This window comes from Oryctolagus cuniculus, chromosome 13 (assembly GCF_051225735.1).
Source record: "Oryctolagus cuniculus isolate XC-2025 breed Fujian yellow rabbit chromosome 13, ASM5122573v1, whole genome shotgun sequence".
Lineage (NCBI taxonomy): Eukaryota > Metazoa > Chordata > Mammalia > Lagomorpha > Leporidae > Oryctolagus > Oryctolagus cuniculus.
Window position 1 is genome coordinate 76,564,691 of NC_142879.1, and position 12,188 is coordinate 76,576,878.

At 42.2% G+C, this 12,188-nt stretch overlaps 1 protein-coding gene across 18 annotated transcripts in view; it reads left to right on the forward strand.

The window, feature by feature from the left end:
* The window catches only part of SFMBT2 (Scm like with four mbt domains 2), a 259,224-nt gene that overhangs the window by 217,677 nt on the left and 29,359 nt on the right, over positions 1-12,188 (forward strand). For all 18 annotated transcript variants that reach the window (XM_051821569.3, XM_008268056.5, XM_008268059.5 and 15 more), the window contains one exon: positions 4,390-4,499. In XM_051821569.3, the coding sequence (XP_051677529.3) occupies positions 4,390-4,499 (110 nt within the window). The remainder of the gene's footprint in view (positions 1-4,389; positions 4,500-12,188) is intronic.

Here is a 12,188-nt window from a genome sequence, read left to right on the forward strand (position 1 = left end):
CCAAATGGCTGCAATGGCCAAAGCTGGGCCAATCCAAAGCCAGGAGCCAGGAGCTTCTTCTGGGCCTCCCACATGGGTGCAGGGGCCCAAAGGCCTGGGCCATCCTCCACTGCTTTCCCAGGCTATGGCAGAGAGCTGGATTGGAAGTGGAGCAGCCGTTACTCAAACTGGTGCCCATATGGGATGCCAGCCCTGCAGGCCAGGGCCTTAACCTGCATGCCATAGCACTGGCCCCTGGATACCTCAAATTATTATTGTTATTGTAAAAATAGTTTGTGACTAGAAACAAAGGGAGAGTTGAACAAAATGGTTGCCATAAGATAATTGTTTGAGAGTACATTCGCTGCCACCATGGCACTACCCTGGGACATATGCAAAGCTGTTTTTGAGAAGAAAAAATGAAAACACCCACTTCTAAGGGGTTTTCTTTTCAAAACTAGCTTTGTGCTTTTCTCTGGCTTCCTTAGAAGGTTAAGTGTGCAAGAACAAGGTTCCTCTTTGGTCTTACAAGCACAGCTTCCTTCATCTCCAGCTTTTGATGGTGTGCCCATGTCAGGTTTTTCAGCAGTGATGTCACCACAACACAGGTGACAAAAGCATGGCGTGACCCAGGAGAAAGACACAGCACTGCCGCCATTCTTCTGAAACCCAACCTCTCCTCTTGCAAAGGAGCCATTTTTTTTTTCATTCATATCCTGCATTTCAGTGCCTCTGCCCTGCCACTCAGGGGCGCTGTGGTGGTAATGGCAACACCAAGTGCTGAAGTCTGTGCCTTCTCTCATTTTATTCCTTTCACAACTTTGCACATAACAGAAGCCCTGTTGATGGAGAAATTCCGAGTAAGCAAGAAAAATACTTATGGGTGAAAAAAAAATAAAAAGCTTTTGTAAACTTAGCTCCATTCACTCTGAGTTTGAAGTTGAAAAGAGGAAATCTTTTAGCCTATGAGAATCCTCACCGTGCCTTGATTTCTAGGAAAAGTTCACGGTAGTAACCTTAGCCCTTGAATAACTCCCAAAGCAGACAAATCTGTTGAAATGGAGTGAGTGTGCAAAAGAGGCTCCTCCTGGCCTAGACTTTTTTCCTGACCCCTGAAGAAGAATGTTCTCGTTCATGCCCCCCCCCCGGGGGGGGGGCTGGGCTGCCTTGGGACGTCTGACGGCAGAGGGGTCTCTCTCCAAGGTCACCTGAGTTCCACAGATTGCAAACCTACAAGGCCCAGTATCTTTTTCTCATTCGGTCAGAGTCAGCCTCTTGGAGCAAGACCCTGCTACCCCAGTAAGTTGATCACCTGCACTTCAACGTTACTGCAGATTTAGTCATAGCATAGAGTTGAGGTTGGGAATCTCTAAATTTCAGTGTTTTGTAAAAAGTTTTCATGACAAAGAATAGGAAAGCAAATCATGGTTTAACAATGATTTCAAAACGTGAGCAGAAGAAAAAGACCCATTCTATTTGCATAATAATCTTTTTTGGACACTGACGTGGTGGTGGTGTTGCACATGAAAGGGAGGGAGGGGAGTGAGGGGAGGATGTTGACTTTTATGGGGTGGCTCAGTGAGCCAGGAACTATCTGATGTTTGGTCCTTTTTTTGCTAAATTTTCCATCCAGCACCCAAGCTCTGTTCTTGTCTCTTCGTCCCTCTCCATGCCCTCCGCTCTGCTCCCGTATCCTGATCTGCCCACTCCTGAGCACATTTGGGGCCTGGTGGAGCAGAACCAGAGGCAGACACTGTGCAATCATTTTTGGGTCCCTCTGGGACCAAGTGCTGATTGGGTTTGATCATGAGGTCACTGTGTGGTGACTGGACAGGAACCATGATTTGGGTAGCTGAGAATTCCAAGTGACCATGAAAGAATCTAAAAGTATAAACTACTCTTTTGACAAGTCAGGTTATGAAAGGGACACAGTAACTTGAAAGTCAGGGAGTTTCAAATGAGAGTTAATTTCCAAAGATGCAAGACAAGCACAAACACGAGCCAGGGGATGGAGAGGTAGAAGGGACTGGTCAGGGTTACCCCACTGTTTGATGAGGACCGCACTGATAGCAAGAACGGGGGACTTTTGAATATTCTTTTGAGGCCAAGATGTTTCCTTGTGTATTTGCCCTCAGATATAGTAAATCAGATAAATGGCAGTAACCCCCATGTACGAGTGAGGAAAGACAGCTAAGCATCTTGCCCAAGGACCCATAGCTTCTAATGAATGGGACGACTGGGATTTGGACCCAGATCTGTCCAGCTAGGAAGGTCATTGCTTCTGCAGGAACATGTGTGTAAAAGTATGTTCTCAACAGTCATTTCATGAACTCCAGGAAGTTCAGTGAGGCATTGTTCTTTCCCGTGAGTTTCTTTCTGGAGTCATTCAAACCCCCTTTAGCAGTGTATTGGGAATACTCTTCATTGTTTCACACCTACGATCCTGATAGTTAGTTGGGGGCCAGGTCCTGGCTTACACTCTCATATCAGGACCATAAAGAATTGAATCTGGACCTTTTGCAACATATGGTAGTTTAGCTCAATTCTGTATGGTCTTAGCAGCTATTTTCTTAGTTATTTTCATAGAGTAACTATAATACACTATGTGTCATGTGCACAGAAATTATTCAGCTTACAATTCCAGAGATTTATAGAGAGCCTGCTGAATTTGGAGGCGAATGATGTGGTGTTGGGAAAAGCCGTGGGAAAAATACTCAATATCGGATGCTTTTTATAATTTAATTGCTGCCTGTTCCCAGACTGAATTAAACTCTGGAAGGCATTTTCTTTTCACAGTCACAAAAATGCATTTCTATATGCAGCAAATAACACGTAGCTCTGGGGGTTTCTCAGCTAAACACAATGAAAAGAATCTGTTGAAATTTTATTGTCTGTTGATAAATACTTGGTGTGTTATTGCAGCCAGTTCTAATTAGATTTATTTTAAACTCAGTTTCTGTAAATTGTTCTGACAGTAAACAATAAAATCAGATGATTATTCTAATGCAGAAAACATAAAAGTACCAAAACTGCTTGTACTGCCTTGTTGTGGTTTTTGTTTGTTTTGTTTTGTTTTGTTTTTAGAGCCTTGGCTGAAGCATGTGTCTTATTTTGGGTCATTATGGGGCCTTGAAACACAGCAAAATGCTATTCAAGCCAGAAAGGACAGTTGCCACATGGACTGCATAGCATATTTGAAGATGGAATCGTTTTGTTATAAAATTATAAAGTTTTCAGAAATAAATCCGGGTCCAAACCTGAAACATGAAAATCACATTCATGAAAATCACAGCATGCCGGTTCTGCAGACATATTTCCATCCCATTGTACTGGGCCCAGCAGAGGCAATAGGCGCTTTGGCAGTGATGCTACTCTGCCATCTCACTGAGGCATCTTTCTCAGTTTCTCAGTGGTGCTTTGCTCTAAAACGTGAAACCTGAGCTCTGAGCCTGGTGTGTTCCTTTATACCCTGTCTGAACTGGAGCAGATTTCAGGAGGGACAAGTGCCTAGCGGAGCCTGTGATCACATAGCAGGTGGCCCATTTACTGAAAGCCAACCCCATAGATCTAAGTTCTGTTCCAAACAGCAGCAGCCTGGACTCTCCTTGGAACTCAATAGATGTTAATAGCTGGTGATTGTTTATTGAAGGGTAAGTAGGCCAGGGGGTCCGCATTCCCTGTGCTTCATCAGAGAAGCAGGTTGAGGTTGACAAGAACATCTCATCTCCCCGCAGCCTGCCATTGGGAATCTCAGCGTGGAATTCTGTGGTCTTTCTGGAAGCAATGAGCAGATAGTATTAGACCTGGACTTGGGAGTAAGCAGGTGGCTTTAGGAAGTGTGATGCTGGATGGTGTTAGGTGTTGCAGGCTACCCCTTGAAACACTCAAGTCTCTGAGGATTGTTCAAGTATTAAATGTCCATAAGTTGAGCCAGCATGTGGTGGATTTTGAACACATTGTTACCATCCTTACAGGCACCTGAAATCCCTCTGGAAGCATTGGCCCAAGAATGTTGTCTGAGTTTCAGTGGCTCCTTATGAAATCTACTTTAAAAAATAAAAGAATTTTCAGTCTCGTATCCTGCTGAAGAATCACGGATTGGTCTTTGGAGGAAATCGTTCAGTTTTTCCGTAACCGGAAGAATTACTGAGATTGTACCCTTTCTCTAGCGGGCAGTTCTCACTTTCACAGCCCGAAGGATTGGATTTTACCATAGTTTTTAATCCCTGGATGGTGACTGAAGCCAGTGTTGGCTTGGAAAGTGTTCTGTTAAGCTTAATCACAGCCCTTCACTTAATTAGGATATGTAGCGCACACTTCTCAAGTGTCAGCCGCGTGGTTTACAAAGCATTCTTGTTTCAGCAGGAATGAAGGCAAGTGTAGTTCACTGCGGTTATTTTTTCCCAACAGGTTCTTAGCATGATCATCAATGCAGCCTATAAGCCCGGGAGGGTATTAAGAGAATTACAACTGGTGGAAGATCCACAATGGAATTTTCAGGAGGAGACCCTCAAGGCAAAGTAAGTGTTTGAGAGTCTGCAAGTTAGGGCTCTTGTAATTCTTCCCCTGCTGTTTTGAAACTGTGGCATGCCTCTTTTTGAAATGGCCCCAGAGGAATGGAAGCAGACTGGAAGACAATTCTTCTGCAGTTCTGTGTACTACAAGTCAGCTTTAGAAAGTGTGTGGAAAGGGGCAATTAAAAGATAAATGTAAAATGGTCCATGGGCTGATGTTAGGGTGCAGTGGATTAAGCCACCTCTTGGCTGAGGTCAAATCCTGCCTCAGCTGCTGATCCAGCTTCTTGCTAGTGCACATCCAGAGAGGCGGCAGAGGATGCTTAAGTACTTGGGTCTTTGCCACCCATGTGGGAGATCCAGATAAGTTACTGGCTCTTGCATGCGGCCTGGCCCAGCCCTGCCTGTAGTGGTCATTTGGGGAGTGAAGCAGTAGATGGAAAATCTCTCTCTCTTTCTATCATTCTGCCTTTCAAATAAGTAAAACAATATACATAAAGTTTAAAAAAAAAAAAGAAAGAGAAAGCACACTAACTTAGCAGTGCCAAGATGGAATCATTTAGAAAGAAATTTTTAATGTGTAAGGATACAAAAAATTTGGAAATCTATACATAGATGTTTTTATAAGTCATTTTTCATGAACTTTATGAAGATGTCTCATATACGTGGATTTCAGAAATTTTTTGTACCAAAATAAACTTCTAATTCCATTGTCCACTGACTTTTTGAAGTACCTCTGAGGGTTGCATTAAGCCTCGGATTTCTGCATTCAAGTAGAGATTTTCTTAATGCTTTTTTCATGTTAAACATTCAGAATAAAATTTACTGTCTTCCAAAGCCAATAGATAATTTGTTTTAAAGAAAGGGTATCATTACTAAGCCATATGAATTAACAGCTCTTAGTATTTGGTATTATAAAGAGTTTGTGTCACATGCAAAGGTTTTCTATTCTGGGAGTTGACTGTTTAAAAAAAAAAAGGAGCAAGTGTGTCTGTGGTTTGAGTTGAGCAAAGTGGCCATGAGTCTTGGAAATAGGCTAACATTTTGCCTTGCCTTGCGTTTCTTGACCTTGTAGTGGAGAGCAGGAACTGTATCAGTGCACTTGAACTTGGTTGTTTAGGAAGTACATAAAAAAAGACATATTTCTGAAGATAATTTTGTGTTGAATAATTGATATTTGGAGAAGGCTTTTGATGTCATTTGTGATTTTCAAATAGAGATTGTACTGGTTAAATTCTTTCAGAACAGTGTCTGAAAATACCGTTGGAATGTAACATATGAGAAATGATGCCTTGTTTAAAAGCGTTTGTTGTTTTTTTTTTTTAACTTTTGGAGTACACCTAGGGTCTTCTTTAAAGAAGGTACCTGTCCTATTCATTGTGAAAATTGAGAAATATTAAATAATGTTATATAGTTAACTCATACTGCCTCTCAGACTTTACTGTGTCTTATTTTTTAAGGATTGATTTGTTGGGGCTGACCCCATTGTGTCTCCTTTGAACAGCTCTGTAATTTAAGATTCTGGAAAAGTCATTTAAGGTGTAATGATACTCTGACAAATCACAGAAGGTAAATGTTAATGAGGGGGAGGGTCTGAAATAAGGGGAGGGATGTTGCCCTTCTTTCCCGACAGATAGTGCAGTGGGCTTCACCCGTAGCTCAGAAGTTTTGTCTGATATTCTATTTTTTCTACTTTTCAGTGGAGATCAGAAAAAGAATAGAAAATTTTCTTTTTTTTTTTTTTTTTAAGATTTCTTTATTTGAAAGGCAGAGTTACAGCAAGTCAGGGAGAGAGAGAAAGAGAGAGACAGAGAGAGAGGAGAGATATCCTCCATCTGTTGGGTCACTCCCCTAATGGCTACAGTGACCAGAGCTGGGCCAGGCCAGAACCAGAAGTTTCATCTGGGTCTCCCACATGGAGTGGAGGGGCCCAAGCATTTGGGCCATCTTCTGCTGCTTTCCCAGGTGCGTTATCCGGGAGCTGGATTGAAAGTGGAGCAGCTGGGTCTTCAACCGGTGCCCATATTGGGATACTGGCACTGCAGATGGTGACTTAACCTGCTGTGCCACAGCGCCAACCCCGGAACATTTTCTCATAATGTCCTGTTAGTAGTGATAACAGAAAATTTGAGTGTGTGTTTATATGGAGATGTTCTAGTTTTATGATATTTCTGTATAAATTAATGTAGCCCAAATATGCCTGATGGATATGGAAATAGCCCAAGTACAAGATGTACTTCCATTAAAATCCTGCCTGTTCCTAAATCAGCCAGAAACTTGTTCCTGATACCACAGTGACAGGGAGAGTTCATTTTACAAGTGTTTGCACTCATTTTCATGTTACTATGTCGATCAGAGCTTTTATTAAATCTAGCCCGATACAATCAAAACAGATATGGTGAAATCTTGCCTTGCTGAATTGTAAAGGCAGCATATTACCTGTTATGTCAAAGATGGCAGTAAATTCCATAGCAAAACCTTACACAGCAACTTATAATAAGAAAATGCCTGTCTGAATGGGTTTTTAGCGATGCTAGATCACAGTGGTGTCTCGAGGCGGCTGCTGACGATGACAGGTTTGCAGTCAGCAGAAGCCTTCCCACAGAGCATCCTGCACCGTCACCCCTCTGTCTGATGCAAAACGACAACTCTGTAGATCTTGACAACTTTGCTCTTTCCTTTGGTGCACAGGAGAGGAGAAAACGCTGGCTTCTTCCCACTTAACTGAAAGGCGAAAGTGCTTTCTGACATGAATAAATTAACGTAGCAGAGGAGAGGGCTGCGTGGAAGGCATTCAGTTGTCTTGGCTGGTTATGGGAGCTGGAGTAAACCACAGAGTGTTGCCAGGAAGAGGGGCCATGAGGCTGTCCGTAGGGCAGTGTGATTGCTGTCACTTACATCTGGGATTTCTGATTGGTTTTTTTCCAGCTCCAGAGACTAAAGACTAATTTACTTGACAGGATAAAGTACCTGTGAAAAAGGCTTGACTTGTAAATATAAAATTTCTCCCTATTTTGCCAACAACCATGCCTTTTATAATAAACTAGAAATCCTTGCAATATTTTGAAAAGTTTTTTATTATGGTTACTGGCACTTTATTATAATTTGTTATAATTATTGTCACTTTTTTGGAGGGCAGAGAGACCAGAGTCAGTGACAGACCAGTGGAGATTGCTCCTCCATCTGCTGGTTCATTCCCCAAAATGCCCACAACAACCAGGATTAAGTCAGACCGAAGGCACAAGCCCAGAACTCAATCCCAGTCCGTCTCCCACGTGGATGTCATGGACCCAAGCACTTGAACCATCACCTGTACTACCTCCCAGGTGTGCATGAGTGGGGAGCTGTATCAGAAGCAGAAGAGCCAAACCTTGAACGAGGCACTGTCATATGGGAGTCAGGTATCCCGAGTGGCATCTTCACCACTGTGTCAAATGCCTACTCCTTTTATTGCAGTCTTTGAACATGGCAAGGTTCAACATCCATCATATTATCAATCTTGAACATGCATTGAAAAGCAAAAACATTCTAGCTGTAGTGCCAAAGGAAAAAAAAAATGGATCGTAATGTAACATATTTCAGCTGTTCTAAAAGAAAAAGCTTCTTTCTTTCTGATTAATTTAAATATATATACTAAATTAACTGACCTTATTTTGGACTTCAGGAGGAGGAATTTAGGTCATTACCTTCAAGGGATTTCAAAAAAAGAAACCTCTAACTGTGTATCTAGAGACATTTAAATATGTTTCTCCATATGCTATAGAATTTTCTGGAGGAAAAACATATTATATTAACTCTTCTTTGAATGGCTTGCTTTGTAATAATCCTTGTAAAAGTAAGGTGGAGGCTTAATAGATTTTCCAGTCTTTTGTTAACAGTTATTCAGAATACTTAAGGTGGAACTATTCTGGCACAATTCCATGTGAATTAGACTTCATAGTAACTTAGACAGAAGCAAGGAGATAAAATCAAGTCCATCTTTAAGTAGAGTTGTGCTCATCTCTTTGGAAATACTTCGGCTTTTCATTTTCATAAGCAGTGGCTAATTATGTAAGTGCTTTTATGCATTTGATTTTTTTTTTAGCTTTTTACTCAAGCCTGTGTTTTATGAACAGTAAGATCTAATGTTTGACTATAAAGTGATTTATGTGAGAAGGGATTGCCAAACTCAGAGACTTTTCACTGAAAAGGATCTTGTTTGTTCATTTGTTGACTTGTTTACCTTGCTCAAGTGGGCGCAGTTTGCTCTCCTGAAAACGCATGCGTGGAACTTTACATGCAGCCAGCAGATGAGCCCATCTAATCGAAGAGAAGGCTGCCTCTCTCCTGTATGAACTTAATTAAATGCATCAGTTTACGGCATGTGTTTCTGGTACAAATACAGATGAGTTAAGGGTGCTCTGAATGAGAGAAGTGTTCTTTCCTAAAAGTAGCACACACAAATCGTTTGTTGACAGAGTCCCTGTTATTTGAAATGCAGGAGGAAGCAGGAAAGGAGAGAAAAAACATCTGAAGCATCAAGTGCCATAAGACTTTAAAAACCAGCAAGCGAGCTGGGGCTTTTGACACCACTTGGGACAATCCCATTCCATATCAGGGAACCTGGGTTCAAGTCCCAGCTCTGCTATCTCACCTTCCTGCTAATGCACCACCCCCACCCCCACCTGGAAGCAGCAGGCGATGACTAAAGTGATTGAGTCCCTCCCACCCCTGAGGGAAACCCAGATTGAATTCTGGGTTTCTGGCTTTGGCCTGGTCCAGCCACAACTGTTGTGTGCATTTGGGAATTGAACCAATGGATGGGTGACCTCTCTCCCTCTCTTCTTTCTCTCTCTGTCTCCCTTTCTCTCTGTCTTTCAAATGAATAAAAACCAAGCAAAATGTTTAAAATTTTTTTAAAAAATCAATGAATCATTATATCAGACCTAGAAGTAAGAGCTTATTTTGTTGGTTTTTTTTTTTTTTAATTATTTATTTGTTTGAAAGGCAGAATTACAGAGAGTGGGAGAGAAATCTTCCATCAGCTGGGACACTCCACAAATGGCTGCAGTGACCAGAGCTAGGTCAAGCCAAAGCCAGGAGCCTGGAATTCCATCTGGGTCTCCCACATAAGTGGTAAGGGTCAAGTACTTGGGCCAACTTCTGTTGCCTTCCCAGGCACCTTAACAGGGAGCTGGATGGGAAATGGAGCAGCCAGGACTCATATCAGCACTGAGATGGGATGCTGGCACTACAGGGAGGACTCAATCCACTGCACCACAACACTGGCCCTGAACATGTGTTTTGATTAAAAGCAAGATCATGCCTTGGGCTGCTAATGAGAAGACTTATTTTCTTATATACAAAGCTTCCCTATCCCTGCAGGGTGTTCAGTATTTGCAGGTTTGAATTCGGCTTGAAGAACTGGACTTTGTCTTCCACTGTCACACTTGTGTCACTCTCAGACAAGATTTTGTGTAAAGGTCTTGGTATCATTTTGAAGACAAATGACACAACTTAGGCCAAATGGAAGCTATCTCATTGAACTATGCAGTTAGTTATGAACAGATCGTTAAACCAGTGTTGGGTTTTTCACCCTGTATTCCTTTGGACTCAAAATCTATTTTGATTTTTCTTACCTCTAATTATAGCTCCTTGTTTCCATCTTTCTTCACCCCTGATAGAAGCACTCACATGTGGAAATAAATCCCTACTTTCTGAATGAATTGGCAACTCATGCACACTTCCTTAATGTTAGTAAGGAGGAAAAACTTTTTCTCTACATGCTTATGATCTGTGACTGGCGTCTTGCTCATGAAATCAGAAGAAGCCAGGCGAGCAATATAAAAAGCCAGGGGTATTTATGCATCCAAGGTGCATATGCATGTGAGTGCTCAAAGGGGTGGTAAGAATTCAGGGTTTATATACCTAATCAGTAGAGAAAAGGGAGGGAGGAGAAAAGGCTTCTGTGAGAAGCCTTTGGGAAAGATAAATTGGTCTCCAGGAGAACGAATGGGAGATAAGAAGGTTTGTGATAATGTTTGTTTGTGTAGGCGTGAGTGCTGTTTCCGGCTTCTTCATGGCCTGGAGACTTCCCCAGAGAGGGGATTGCTGGTAGGCTGCCTGTTGTCTTTCTCCTGGGAGTAGAAGCTGCCCCAGAGGGAATTTATGCAGGGCCTCTTTGCTCAGAAGTCTCTGCTTTCATGGAGATAACGAGAGCCCCACGAAGGCTTCTTTGTGCATTTGTGCAGTTTCAGATGTCTGAAAACCATCTCGATTCCAATTATGGGGTTCTGGATGGGTCCCCATGTTGACAGCCAGGAAGAGCACCTCCTGCCCCCGCTGCCCTCTGTGGGTTTGTGACTGCCTTTACCATTTCAAAGTGCACCCGTTCAGCATCTCCTTGTGCGCTCAGCTGGTAGAAGATGACTTTCTTACTCTCCGAGGACTGCCTGAAATGAAAGATCTTTCTGGACATCTTCCTTACAACTGTTCATCAGTTCCAACCCGGGGATCTTTTCCTTGCTTCTTCCATTTTCCTTCCTCCTTTCTGAGAGTATTTCTCAGTTCAGGGAGTTTCCCGTTGTGTACTAGCTCGGCTGTCTCTTTTAATATTTTTCTCTTATATAGTTTCCACAGGACTTGGCCATATGTGCTCTTGGTGTTTGCAGTAGCCTTGCTGGGCCATGTGATAGATGATAGAAGTGTTCTCCCCTCGGCACTGCCACTGTCAGTATAAAGTGAACGGCTTTATCCCGTGCTTTTTGGTTATTCTCTTCACGGATGTTGCCTACAAACATATGTCGTTAGTACACTGTCAGGCTTTTGTGGCTGGTGAAACTACAGAACAGATTCTTAGTTTCTCTATGGGTGAAATAAAGAGCTAGGAGACGCTGATGGTGGCTTTGGGTCATCTCTCGGTTGTTCTGGGTGATGCTCCCCCATGTCTCCATGGTGGCCGTGTAGACCTCAAACCACTATGTGTGCTGTCTTGGAAGATAGTGTAGGATGTATGTGAGCCCCCTGATGGCTTTTCTTTGACACAACCAGAATTGCGATTTTACATAAATGCAGTTGTACCATTAAATTCCAGAAATTTGGTCAACTCTTAGCACTTCCTTTTCCTTTCTTTTTTATAGACCAGTATCTTCATCTGTTCAGTATAGTATGTCTTTGAAAAAAAGAGTTGTTTGCCCCAATTTGCCAACCAGCTCCCAAATAATCCAGTTTATTGGTTCAGAATGGAGTTAGACATTCCAAAAAGTTTATGCTTCACATTTTGATAATAGCTGAAAGTGTATGTGTGTGCTAAACAAGTACTGCTCAAAAATACACATTTGATGGAAAGTATGTTATATGGTAAGTTTAATATACTTCGAGTCATTCTTTAATTACATGGATTTATAGCATGTTTTTTAAGTGTTTGTTTTGCAGCAGTCTCAAAAACATTGCAGGTCTAGAATAAACGTACTGTTCTTTCTCGTGGTAGATTTGAGAATAAGTTCTAGGCATGATGTTCCATCACCCCCAAGTGCTTGTGTGTTTTCTACAAATAAGGGTATATCCCTACTAATCACAATCAGAAAGTTAATACTGACCACCCTGAAGTCCTCAGATTCCACTCAACCGATAGTTACCCCAATATCGGCATTTCTGTTAAACACATCCTGGCCAGAATCACATGTCGCAAGGCATCGCCATGTCTCATTCATCTCT